Genomic DNA, 13,345 nt, shown 5'->3' with positions numbered 1-13,345 from the left:
GGGAATTAACTCCTTTTATTAGTGTGCTGGGATTTAACCCATTTCATTAGCGTATGGGTAATTAACCCCTTTTATTAGCATGCTGGGAATTAAACCCTTTTATTAGTGGGCTGGGAATTCACCCATTTCATTAGCATGCTGGGAATTATCCCCTTTTATTAGCATATTTGTAATTAATCCCTTTTATTAGCCTGCTGGGACTTAACCTCTTTCAGTATCGTGCTGTGAATTGACCCATGTCATCAGCATGCTGGGAATTAACCCCATGTCATCAGCATGCTGGGAATTAACCCCATGTCATCAGCATGCTGGGCATTAACTTTTGTCGTTTGTGTGCTAGGAATGAACCCCTTCTCGTTAACATGTTGGCCTGAGCCCATTTGCCTTCTGAACCAACTGTAGATCTACCCACAGCGCACCCCCTGCCCCCAACCATTCGATCTGACCTTCCCTCCCTTTCCCCATTGATCAGACAGTTTGTGATTTTCCATTAGCAGTTGATTATTAATTATTGATCCCTGTTTGGTCACTGACAGGAATTCACACTTTCCAATGGATGACTATTGTTGAGATCACTGACGACGGCTCCATTAAGAGATCGATGCGTGTTGGATATGATGGAAAGGACTATATTAGTTTAGAGCCAGACAGAATGAGATGGATTGCAACCAATCATAATGCAGTCAGGATTAAGGAGAAATGGAATTCTGATGAATCCTGGAACCAGTATTGGAAATCTCATCTGGAACAAGGATTCGTTCAGGATTTAAGGAAATATTTACGAGCTGGAAAGGAGTATTTTGAGAGGAAAGGTATTTATTTCAGTTTTTATCCCATGTTCTGATCTAACATCACTGATCTATGAATCCATTATCTCGTTCCATTCAGTGTCAGTGTATTGTTTGTGTTTTTATCCTTTCCCATTACAGTTCAGCTTGAAGTGTTCATCTCCAGAAGTGACCCCAATAGTCAGTACAAGCCGCTCACTCTCTCCTGCCTGGTTACTCGATTTTATCCTGTAGACATTGAGGTGAACTGGCTAAGGAATGGAGAGGTAATGTCTGAGAGCCAATCCTCGGGGGTGCGACCGAACCACGATGGGACTCATCAGATCCAGAAAGAGATTGAAATAAATGCTGGAGAAGAGGATCAATACTCCTGTCAGATTGATCACAGCAGCCTGGCAGAGGCCAAGCTCTATCAGTGGGGTAAGGAACTGGAGTGGATGTGTGTGTGTGTCATTTAAATAGCCAGGGCAGACCACACCCCTACCCCCAAATCATGTGGAGGGGGCGGGTTGTCCATCCCTGGCAATGCCCTACCCCCCACCTCCCCAAAACACTTAGCTTAACCATCTGGAACCATAGGAAAATAGGAGCAGGAGTAGGCCATTCAGCCTTTGAGCCTACTCTGCCATTCTAGATCATGGCTGATCGTCCACCTCAGTCCTTTATTCCCGCACGATCCTCAGATCCCTTGATGTCTTTAGCAAGTAAAAATCTATCGATCTCTGTCTTGAACAAACTCAGTAACTGAGCTTCCACCACTCACTGGAACAAAGAATTCCAAAGATTCACCACCCTCTGAGTGAAGAAGTTCCTCCTCATCCCATTCCTAACTGGCTTGTCCTTTATTCTGAGATTGTGTCTCCTGGATTTAGGCCACACATCTACCCTGTCTAACCCCGTAAAAATTTTCAAAGTTCCTGAGATCGCCTCTCTTTCTTCTAAACTCCAGAGAATACAGGCCCAGTCTCCTCAATCTCTCCTCTTCAGACAATCCCACCATCCCAGGAATCTGTACTCCCTCTATGGCAAGTTTATCCTTCCTCAGGCAAAGGGACCAGAACTGCACACAATATTCCAGGAGCGGCCTCACCAATGATCTATACAATTGAAGGAAGACTTCTTTACTCCTGTACTCAAATCCTCTTGCGATAAAGGCTTTCCTAATTGCTTGCTGCATGTTCATGCTTGTTCGTTATGAACAAGGACGCCTAGGTCCCTTTCGACATCAACACTTTCCAATCTCTCACCATTTAAGAAATACTCTGCATCTCCATTCCTCCTACTAAAGTGGATAAGCTCACACTTATCCACACTATATTACATCTGCCATGTTCTTCCCCACTCATTCAGCCTATCCAAATCCCCTTGAAGCCTCTTTGCATCTTCCTCACAACTCACATTCCCACCTAGTTTTGTGTCTTCCACAAACTTGGAGGTATTACAATTGGTCTCCACATCCAAATCATTGATACAGATTGCAAACAGCTGGGGCTTAAGCAATGATCCTTGGGGTACCCCACTAGTCACACCTGCCAGTCTATCTCTGCAGCCATCTTCTTCAACACTCTAGGGTGAAGATCACTGGGTTCCCGAGGATTTGTCAGCTTTAAGTCCCATTAATTTCTCCAATACGACTTGTTTGCTAATCCTGATTTCTTTCAGCTCCTCATTCTCACAAGGCACTTGGATCTCAATTATTTCAGGGAGATTTCTTGTATCTTCCTCCAAAAAGACAGACACAAAGTAATTATTTGACTTCTCTACCATTTCTCTATTCCCCATTATAAATTCTCCTGACTCTGCTTGTAATGGACCCACATTTGTCTTTGCTAACTTTTTCCTTTTTACCTACTGCGAGAAGCTTTTACAATCCGTATTTATATTTCTTGCTAGTTTAAATTCAAATTATATTCCGCCTTTCTTTATCAACCACTTGGTCCTTCTTTGCTGGATTCGAAAATTCTCCCAATCCTCTGGCGAATGACTTTTTTGGCAACTTTATAAGCCACCTCCTGTGATTTAATACTATCTTTAATTTCCTTCGTTAGCTGCGGCTGACTCGCTTTCCCTATTTGGTTCCTTTGCCTGAAGGAGTGTATGTTTTTTTGAAAACCATGCATTAATTCTTTAAATACTAGCCATACACATTACGTTATCCACCATGTCAGTGAGCTCCCCATAAAATACAATGAGATTAGACAGACATGACCTACCCTTCACAAATCCATACTGACTCTCTGATCAGCTGATTCTTGTCTAGGTTCTCTGGAACTCAGTCTCTGGTCATTTGTGGAAGCCTTTTCTTTGAGTGGATTCTCTCACTTATTTCATGTGTTGAGCATGGTGGGTTAACTGCAGTAGTTTAGGGTGAAGTCCTGGTGTTGTATTGTACCAAGTGCTTCTTTTGAACCATCTGCACAGTTTACCTGTAGTTTTACTCATTAACAGCTCAGTCTAGTTTACTGTGGTCAGTTTATTCCTCATCACTTTGAAGTTTGATGTGAAAAGCATCAGTGATACTGCCTCCTGGGCCGTACAATGTAACCCTGGGGATTGAACAAGGACAGGACACAGAGACATCAGGGATCATTATAACTGAACTGGTCGGGAAGGTAACCCACGGGATTGGGACAACACAGTTTTTACACCACCATCAATGTGAATCTTCAGTGACTTCACTGCAGAGTGAAATCAGGCAGGTGTAAAACCAGCATTTCAACCAATCCCAACAATTCCCAACAGGCGGGTTTGGATAAAATTGTCCCCAATCAATACAGAACTGGGAATGGATCTGGGAACAGAGAAACCATCTTGATATTATTCAACTGTGTTTCAGAAATCCCAGAAAACAATGGGGGACACTCATACCTTGGAATTATAACTGGATCAGTGATCGCTGCACTGGCTGTTATATTGGGAATAATCGGAATAATCATCTGGAAAATGCAACGGAGAGGTAAGAATCTGAGAGAGGGGAATGGAGAACTGAGGGGACAGAGTGAGTGTGAGGGAATCTCCAGTACTGGGAGTACAGGACACAGAGGGGAGAGTGAGAGAGAGGGAATGTAGAACTGAGGGGACAGAGTGAGTGTGAGAGAATCTCCAGTACTGGGAGTACAGGACACTGAGAGGGGTGAGTGAGGGAGAGGGAATGTAGAACAGAGGGGACAGAGTGAGTGTGAGAGAATCTCCAGTACTGGGAGTACAGGACACTGAGAGGGGAGAGTGAGAGAGAGGGAATGTAGAACTGAGGGGACAGAGTGAGTGTGAGGGAATCTCCAGTACTGGGAGTACAGGACCCTGAGAGGGGAGAGTGAGAGAGAGGGAATGTAGAACTGAGGGGACAGAGTGAGTGTGAGGGAATCTTCAGTAGTGGGAGTACAGGACACTGAGAGGGGAGAGTGATGGTGAGGAAATGTAGAAATGAGGGGACAGAGTGAGTGTGAGGGAATCTCCAGATCTCCAGTACTGGGAGTACAGGACACTGAGAGGGGAGAGTGATGGCGAGGGAATGTAGAACTGAGGGGACAGAGTGAGTGTGAGGGAATCTTCAGTACTGGGAGTACAGGACACAGAGGGGAGAGTGAGGGAGAGGGAATGTAGAACTGAGGGGACAGAGTGAGTGTGAGGAATCTCCAGTACTGGGAGTACAGGACACTGAGAGGGGAGAGTGAGGGAGAGGGAATGTAGAACTGAGGGGACAGAGTGAGTGTGAGGAATCTCCAGTACTGGGAGTACAGGACACTGAGAGGGGAGAGTGAGGGAGAGGGAATGTAGAACTGAGGGGACAGAGTGAGTGTGAGGGAATCTCCAGTACTGGGAGTACAGGACACTGAGAGGGGAGAGTGAGGGAGAGGGAATGTAGAACTGAGGGGACAGAGTGAGTGTGAGGAATCTCCAGTACTGGGAGTACAGGACACTGAGAGGGGAGAGTGAGGGAGAGGGAATGTAGAACTGAGGGGACAGAGTGAGTGTGAGGGAATCTCCAGTACTGGGAGTACAGGACACTGAGAGGGGAGAGTGAGAGAGAGGGGAATGTAGAACTGAGGGGACAGAGTGAGTGTGAGGGAATCTCCAGTACTGGGAGTACAGGACACTGAGAGGGGAGAGTGAGGGAGAGGGAATGTAGAACTGAGGGGACAGAGTGAGTGTGAGGGAATCTCCAGTAGTGGGAGTACAGGACACTGAGAGGGAAGAGTGAGGGAGAGGGAATGTAGAACTGAGGGGACAGAGTGAGTGTGAGGGAATCTCCAGTAGTGGGAGTACAGGACACTGTGTTGAATGAACTGATTTAATTCCCACACACAGATACACTCGTATAAAGACGTCTTATTCGCTGTTTGATCTTCCTTTGTGTGATTGGCCCAGACCAGGTCTAATGTCGAACATCAAACCCAGCACCCACACTCACATCCTGACCTACTGAATATAGATGGAATGGGAGAGATCTACAGTATCAATATAAAGTGTAAGGATGGAGGAGAGTGTCAGACTGTGTATTTATTACACAATCTCTATTCCCTCACACTTGTTGTCTGCTCACTCTCTGATAATGGGTTATTCCCCATTCTAACTGACATTTATTTTGATTCCACAGATTCACCAAGTGTGACCTACACAACAGCTCACAGTAAGTGAATGAGGGACAGATTGTTGGGAATGAAATCGAAGGGATTTAAAGTTGGAGAATTAAATTCTCCTGAGAATTCTCCGGAAGTGGATTCTCAATCCCATGGCCAAATAGTGGGAAAGATGAGGATCAGAGTTTGAAGTTGTTTTTCCAGAATTCCCTTTGTTCTTCTGCTAAATCTACAACAGGGAAAATCCGAGCCATGGTTTTGACATGTTTGTGAATTATTTTACAATCGAAGCTGAAGATTAACCACGCAGAATATTGAAATGTTCATCAGAGAGTTTGTTTCATGAATGAGGAAGAAGGGAACAGTTCAGGAAATAGGGATCAGAATGGGAACATCTCCAGTCTCTCCCCCTCCACTCCTGCAGTCACTGACTCGGGGAGAGGAACATAAGAAATAGGAACAGGAATCTGGGTCCCTCAGGCCTGTTCCACTGTTCAATAAGATCATGGATGAACATCTACAGCAAGAGCAGTGATTGGAAAAGGTAGCACTGTTCCCATTGGAACAGAGAAGGGTCAGAGGTCATCTCATAGAGTTTTCCAGATGATGAAAGGTTTTGATAGAGTAGATCAAGAAAAATGATTTCCTCTGGTGAGTGATGAATAAGGAGAGGTTAGAGATTTACAATCATTGGGAAATGAATTAGAGAGGAGAGGAGAAGAAATTAATTTTCACTCTGAGTAGTTGGGATCTGGGACGCTCGACCTGTAAAGGTGATGGAAGCTGATTCCATGAAGAATTTGAAAAGAAATTTGGACAGACACATCAGGATGTGGAACTTACAGGGTTACAGACAATGTGTGGAGATATGGGACCAAGCATGATGGCCCTTTCAAAGAGCCAACACAAGAATATGGGCTGAATGGACTCCTCCTGTGCTGGAATTTTCTATGATTCCAAGACACTCAACTTCAACTCAATTCCAATCCACTTTCCCACTTTATTCCCAGATCCTTTGATTCCCTTCGTGCTGAAGAATCTATTGATCTCAGTGTTGAATAACCTCATCGACTGAGTATCCAAAGCTCTCTGGGGTAGAGAATTCCAAAGATTAGAAGGGATGTGCGAGGCAAGTTCTTTACACAGAGGGTGGTGAGTGCCTGGAAGTTGCTTCCGGGGGAGGTGGTGGAAGCAAGTACAGTAGTGACGTTTAACAGGCATCTTGACAAATACATGAATACGATGGGAATAGAGGGATACGGTCCCCGGAAGTGCAGAAGGTTTTAGTTTAGGCAGGCATTAAGATCGGCGCAGGCTTGGAGGGTCGAATGACCTGTTCCTGTGATGTACTGTTCTTTGTTCTTTGTTCTTTATTCACAACCCTCTGAGTGAAGACATTTCTCCTCATCTCAGTCTGAAATGACTGACCCCTTATCCTGAGACTGTGTCCCCTGGTTCGAGACTCTCCAGTCAGGAGAAACAGTCTCTCAGTATCTTCCCTGTCAAACCCTCAAAGAATTTTATATCTTTCAATGAGATCATCTCTCATTCTTATAAACACTGGAGAAAAAAGGCTCATCGACTCAAATTTCACAGGGGAGGTCACTGCCTACCTCCAGTCCCTCAGCCTCCAGTGTCTCAACCTCCAGTCCGTCCATTCAATGCTCATTTATCAAGTGTGAGGTTGTTTAGTTCATGCTGGGAGATGATTGAATCCTGGACCCAGTGAGTGATGTAGATAACGCACACTCTCTATTTTTATATTTTATTCCACGTTTCTCACATTCGGTTTTTCTTTTCATAGCTTCTGATGTCACTGTTCCAGCTCCTTCATGATTCAGTAAGTGAAATTTCAATTTCCACCCATTAATCTATTTGTGACATTAACACTGTCCTCCTGACCCTGTCTCACCCTCCCAGACACTGTTAAAACCTGTCAGAATAATTTCACTGTCCTCCTGACCCTGTCTCACCCTCCCAGACACTGTTAAAACCTGTCAGAATAATTTCACTGTCCTCCTGACCCTGTCTCACCCTCCCAGACACTGTTAACACCAGTCAGAATAATTTCACTGTCCTCCTGACCCTGTCTCACCCTCCCAGACACTGTTAAAACCAGTCAGAATAATTTCACTGTCCTCCTGACCCTGTCCCACCCTCCCAGACACTGTTAAAACCTGTCAGAATAATTTCACTGTCCTCCTGACCCTGTCTCACCCTCCCAGACACGGTTAAAACCTGTCAGAATAATTTCACTGTCCTCCCGACCCTGTCTCACCCTCCCAGACACTGTTAAAACCTGTCAGAATAATCTCACTGTCCTCCTGACCCTGTCTCACCCTCCCAGACACTGTTAAAACCTGTCAGAATAATTTCACTGTCCTCCTGACCCTGTCTCACCCTCCCAGACACTGTTAAAACCAGTCAGAATAATTTCACTGTCCTCCTGACCCTGTCTCACCCTCCCAGACACTGTTAAAACCTGTCAGAATAATTTCACTGTCCTCCTGACCCTGTCTCACCCTCCCAGACACTGTTCAAACCTGTCAGAATAATTTCACTGTCCTCCTGACCCTGTCTCATCCTCCCAGACACTGTTAAAACCTGTCAGAATAATTTCACTGTCCTCCTGACCATGTCTCACCCTCCCAGACAGTTAAAATCAGTCAGAATAATTTCACTGTCCTCCTGACCATGTCTCACCCTCCCAGACACTGTTAAAACCTGTCAGAATAATTTCACTGTCCTCCTGACCCTGTCTCACCCTCCCAGACACTGTTAAAACCTGTCAGTATAATTTCACTGTCCTCCTGACCCTGTCTCACCCTCCCAGACACTGTTAAAACCTGTCAGAATAATTTCACTGTCCTCCTGACCCTGTCTCACCCTCCCAGACACTGTTAAAACCTGTCAGAATAATTTCACTGTCCTCCTGACCCTGTCTCACCCTCCCAGACACTGTTAAAACCAGTCAGAATAATTTCACTGTCCTCCTGACCCTGTCTCACCCTCCCAGACACTGTTAAAACCTGTCAGAATAATTTCACTGTCCTCCTGACCCTGTCTCACCCTCCCAGACACTGTTAAAACCTGTCAGAATAATTTCACTGTCCTCCTGACCCTGTCTCATCCTCCCTGACACTGTTAAAACCAGTCAGAATAATTTCACTGTCCTCCTGACCATGTCTCACCCTCCCAGACACTGTTAAAACCAGTCAGAATAATTTCACTGTCCTCCTGACCATGTCTCACCCTCCCAGACACTGTTAAAACCTGTCAGAATAATTTCACTGTCCTCCTGACCCTGTCTCACCCTCCCAGACACTGTTAAAACCTGTCAGAATAATCTCACTGTCCTCCTGACCCTGTCTCACCCTCCCAGACACTGTTAAAACCTATCAGAATAATTTCACTCTCCTCCTGACTCTGTCTCACCCTCCCAGACACTGTTAAAACCTGTCAGAATAATTTCACTGTCCTCCCGACCCTGTCTCAGCCTCCCAGACACTTTAAAAACCTATCAGAATAATTTCACTGTCCTCCTGACACTGTCTCATCCTCCCAGACACTTTTAAAACCTATCAGAATAATTTCACTGTCCTCCTGACCCTGTCTCACCCTCCCAGACGCTGTTAAAACCTGTCAGAATAATTTCACTGTCCTCCTGACCCTGTCTCACCCTCCCTGACACTGTTAAAAGCTGTCAGAATAATTTCACTGTCCTCCTGACCCTGTCTCACCCTCCCAGACACTGTTAAAACCTGTCAGAATAATTTCACTGTCCTCCTGACCATGTCTCATCCTCCCTGACACTGTTAAAACCTGTCAGAATAATTTCACTGTCCTCCTGACCCTGTCTCACCCTCCCAGATACTGTTAAAACCTGTCAGAATAATTTCACTGTCCTCCTGACCCTGTCTCACCCTCCCAGACACTGTTAAAACCTGTCAGAATAATTTCACTGTCCTCCTGACCCTGTCTCACCCTCCCAGACGCTGTTAAAACCTGTCAGAATAATTTCACTGTCCTCCTGACCCTGTCTCACCCTCCCAGATACTGTTAAAACCTGTCAGAATAATTTCACTGTCCTCCTGACCCTGTCTCACCCTCCCAGACACTGTTAAAACCTGTCAGAATAATTTCACTGTCCTCCTGACGCTGTCTCACCCTCCCAGACACTGTTAAAACCTGTCAGAATAATCTCACTGTCCTCCTGACCCTGTCTCACCCTCCCAGACACTGTTAAAACCAGTCAGAATAATTTCACTGTCCTCCTGACCCTGTCTCACCCTCCCAGACACTGTTAAAACCTGTCAGAATAATTTCACTGCCCTCCTCACCCTATCTCACTCTCCCTGTGTCTCTAATTTCAGTCCATTGATCATTCAGTGTCCAGCCTACAATCAGAGACAGAGACAGTGTTCTACCCAGCAGGTACATCTGTCCTTCTCCTACAACAAAAAGATATGAAGAAAGGAAGACTTGGATTTATTTGGCCCCTTTCACCATCTCAGGATGTCCCTTTGTGCTTCACAACCAATGATATACTCTTGAAATGCAGTCACTGTTGTAATGTTTATAACTAGGCAGCCATTCTGTGCACAGCAAGATCCCATAAACAGCAATGTTATAAATCATCTGTTTTAGGTGCTTTCTGAGGGATAAATATTGAGCTGAACACAGGGGGAATTCCCCAGATCTTCTTCAAAATAGTGTCGTTGGATTTTTTCACTAACCTGAGAGAGTAGAGAGAGCCTCGGTTTAATGTCTCACCCGAAAGATGGTAAACAGACATCAAAAATCCACCTTCATTATACCATTCATCTTTACTGCCTTAAATATACAATTGCTTTTTACTGCTTTAGTTATATCATTAATCTTAACCAGTTAAAATATACCATTATTCTTTATCACCTTAAATATATCATTGAGGTTTGCCACTTTTACTGTATCATTATTATTCATCTCTGTAAATGTCCATTAATGTTTAGTGATCACAATCATTTTAACACAGATACCGAGCTGTATATAAACTCCCGCAATCACACCCTGACCAATCCATGAGAAACTGTCTCAGAACGAAATGTTTAACCCTTTCTTTCCCATTTTTCAGGCCCAGTTTAAGTAATTACCTTCATTCTGTCCATTCCTTATCTCAAGAAAACATGCTACGCCAAAACAGGATTTTTAATTCATCGGTTGGAAACCTACATTAAACTTTTAAAAAGGAAAGCTGGGATCCGACAGTTCACTTTTATAAAAACTGACAGCCCAGACAGCCGGTACAATTTGTACTGAAATACCTTACACTTCAAAGGAAAAACAGATGTCTGAGTGAACCACCACTGGAACAAGACGTCATGAATTTGGAATCAGCTATCAGCTTCACTTCCAATGGCAAAACCTTCAAAGCCATTGTAAAACAATGAGACCAGAGAGAGATGGAGAATTCCTGGACTTGAATCGAATTAAATTGTAAATGAGGAAGCTGGACAATCATGTGACCAACTCCACAGCTTGGGTGAAAGTGATTCCATTTCTTAATGTGGCCAAGCAGGATCTTGTGGATAGATAGATCCTGACAGAGTAAGATAGAAATAGGAAAAGAAGTAAAGGGAGACCGGCAGCGATAGATACAATGTTAGATACATCAGTATATAGACGCATATGCACAAACTAATGCAGAGAGAGATGTACACACACACAGATAGAGGTGCAATATTAGATACATCAGTATATAGACACACATACAGAAACTAATGCACAGAGAGAGATGTGCACACACACGGATAGAGGTACAATATTAGATAAATCAGTGTCTCTATAGACACGCGCACACAGATAAACTAATGGACCGGGAGAGATGTGCGCACACACACACACACACACACACACACACACACACACACATCTAGGTACCATGTTGGATAGCTCGATACACACGCACTCACAAATGGGCAGAAAGAGAAATGTACACACACAGATATAGATACAATGTTACATACATCAATACACGCACACACACACTAATGGACAGAAAGAGAAATGTACACACACAGATATAGATACAATGTTACATACATCAATACACGCACACACTAATGGACAGAGAGAGAAATGTACACACAGATATCGATACAATGTTACATACATCAATACACACACACACACTAATGGACAGAAAGAGAAATGTACACACACAGATATAGATGCAATGTTACATACATCAATACACACACACACTAATGGACAGAGAGAGAAATGTACACACAGATATCGATACAATGTTACATACATCAATACACGCACACACACACTAATGGACAGAAAGAGAAATGTACACACACAGATATAGATACAATGTTACATACATCAATACACGCACACACTAATGGACAGAGAGAGAAATGTACACACAGATATCGATACAATGTTACATACATCAATACACACACACACTAATGGACAGAGAGAGAAATGTACACACACAGATATCGATACAATGTTACATACATCAATACACACACACACACTAATGGACAGAAAGAGAAATGTACACACACAGATATAGATGCAATGTTACATACATCAATACACGCACACACACACTAATGGACAGAAAGAGAAATGTACACACACAGATATAGATACAATGTTACATACATCAATACACACACACACTAATGGACAGAGAGAGAAATGTACACACAGATATCGATACAATGTTACATACATCAATACACACACACACACTAATGGACAGAAAGAGAAATGTACACACACAGATATAGATGCAATGTTACATACATCAATACACACACACACTAATGGACAGAGAGAGAAATGTACACACAGATATCGATACAATGTTACATACATCAATACACACACACACTAATGGACAGAAAGAGAAATGTACACACAGATATCGATACAATATTACATACATCAATACACACACACACTAATGGACAGAGAGAGAAATGTACACACAGATATAGATACAATGTTACATACATCAATACACACACACACTAATGGACAGAGAGAGAAATGTACACACAGATATCGATACAATGTTACATACATCAATACACACACACACACTAATGGACAGAAAGAGAAATGTACACACACAGATATAGATGCAATGTTACATACATCAATACACACACACACTAATGGACAGAGAGAGAAATGTACACACAGATATCGATACAATGTTACATACATCAACACACACACACACACTAATGGACAGAGAGAGAAATGTACACACAGATATAGATACAATGTTACATACATCAATACACACACACACTAATGGACAGAGAGCGAAATGTACACACACAGGTATAGATACAATGTCACATACATCAATACACACACACACACTAATGGACAGAGAGAGAAATGTCCACACAGATATAGATACAATGTTACATACATCAATACACACACACACTAATGGACAGAGAGAGAAATGTACACACACAGGTATAGATACAATGTCACATACATCAATACACACACACACACTAATGGACAGAGAGAGAAATGTACACACAGATATCGATACAATGTTACATACATCAACACACACACACACACTAATGGACAGAGAGAGAAATGTACACACAGATATAGATACAATGTTACATACATCAATACACACACACACTAATGGACAGAGAGAGAAATGTACACACACAGGTATAGATACAATGTCACATACATCAATACACACACACACACTAATGGACAGAGAGAGAAATGTACACACAGATATCGATACAATGTTACATACATCAACACACACACACACTAATGGACAGAGAGAGAAATGTACACACAGATATAGATACAATGTTACATACATCAATACACACACACACTAATGGACAGAGAGAGAAATGTACACACACAGATATAGATACAATGTTACATCAATACACACACACACTAATGAACAGAGAG

General features: G+C 43.2%; 1 protein-coding gene across 5 annotated transcripts in view; it reads left to right on the top strand.

Annotated features, from left to right (window-relative positions):
• The first annotated feature begins 541 nt into the window (after positions 1-541).
• Positions 542-13,345, top strand: part of LOC137346284 (class I histocompatibility antigen, F10 alpha chain-like) — a 30,496-nt gene continuing 17,692 nt past the window's right edge. Inside the window, exons 1-6 of one of the 5 annotated variants that reach the window (XM_068009755.1) lie at positions 542-812; positions 930-1,208; positions 3,625-3,744; positions 5,386-5,418; positions 7,173-7,208; positions 10,482-13,345. The exon at positions 10,482-13,345 is cut by the window's right edge and continues 4,181 nt beyond it. In XM_068009755.1, the coding sequence (XP_067865856.1) occupies positions 557-812; positions 930-1,208; positions 3,625-3,744; positions 5,386-5,418; positions 7,173-7,204 (720 nt within the window). In that variant the 5' untranslated portion in view covers positions 542-556 and the 3' untranslated portion in view covers positions 7,205-7,208; positions 10,482-13,345. The other 4 variants (XM_068009756.1, XM_068009754.1, XM_068009757.1 and 1 more) reach the window with 4 other exon arrangements.

Source organism: Heterodontus francisci, chromosome 29 (assembly GCF_036365525.1).
Source record: "Heterodontus francisci isolate sHetFra1 chromosome 29, sHetFra1.hap1, whole genome shotgun sequence".
Lineage (NCBI taxonomy): Eukaryota > Metazoa > Chordata > Chondrichthyes > Heterodontiformes > Heterodontidae > Heterodontus > Heterodontus francisci.
Note: the sequence above shows the minus strand (reverse complement) of the source record. Positions and strands in the feature narration are given on the sequence as shown.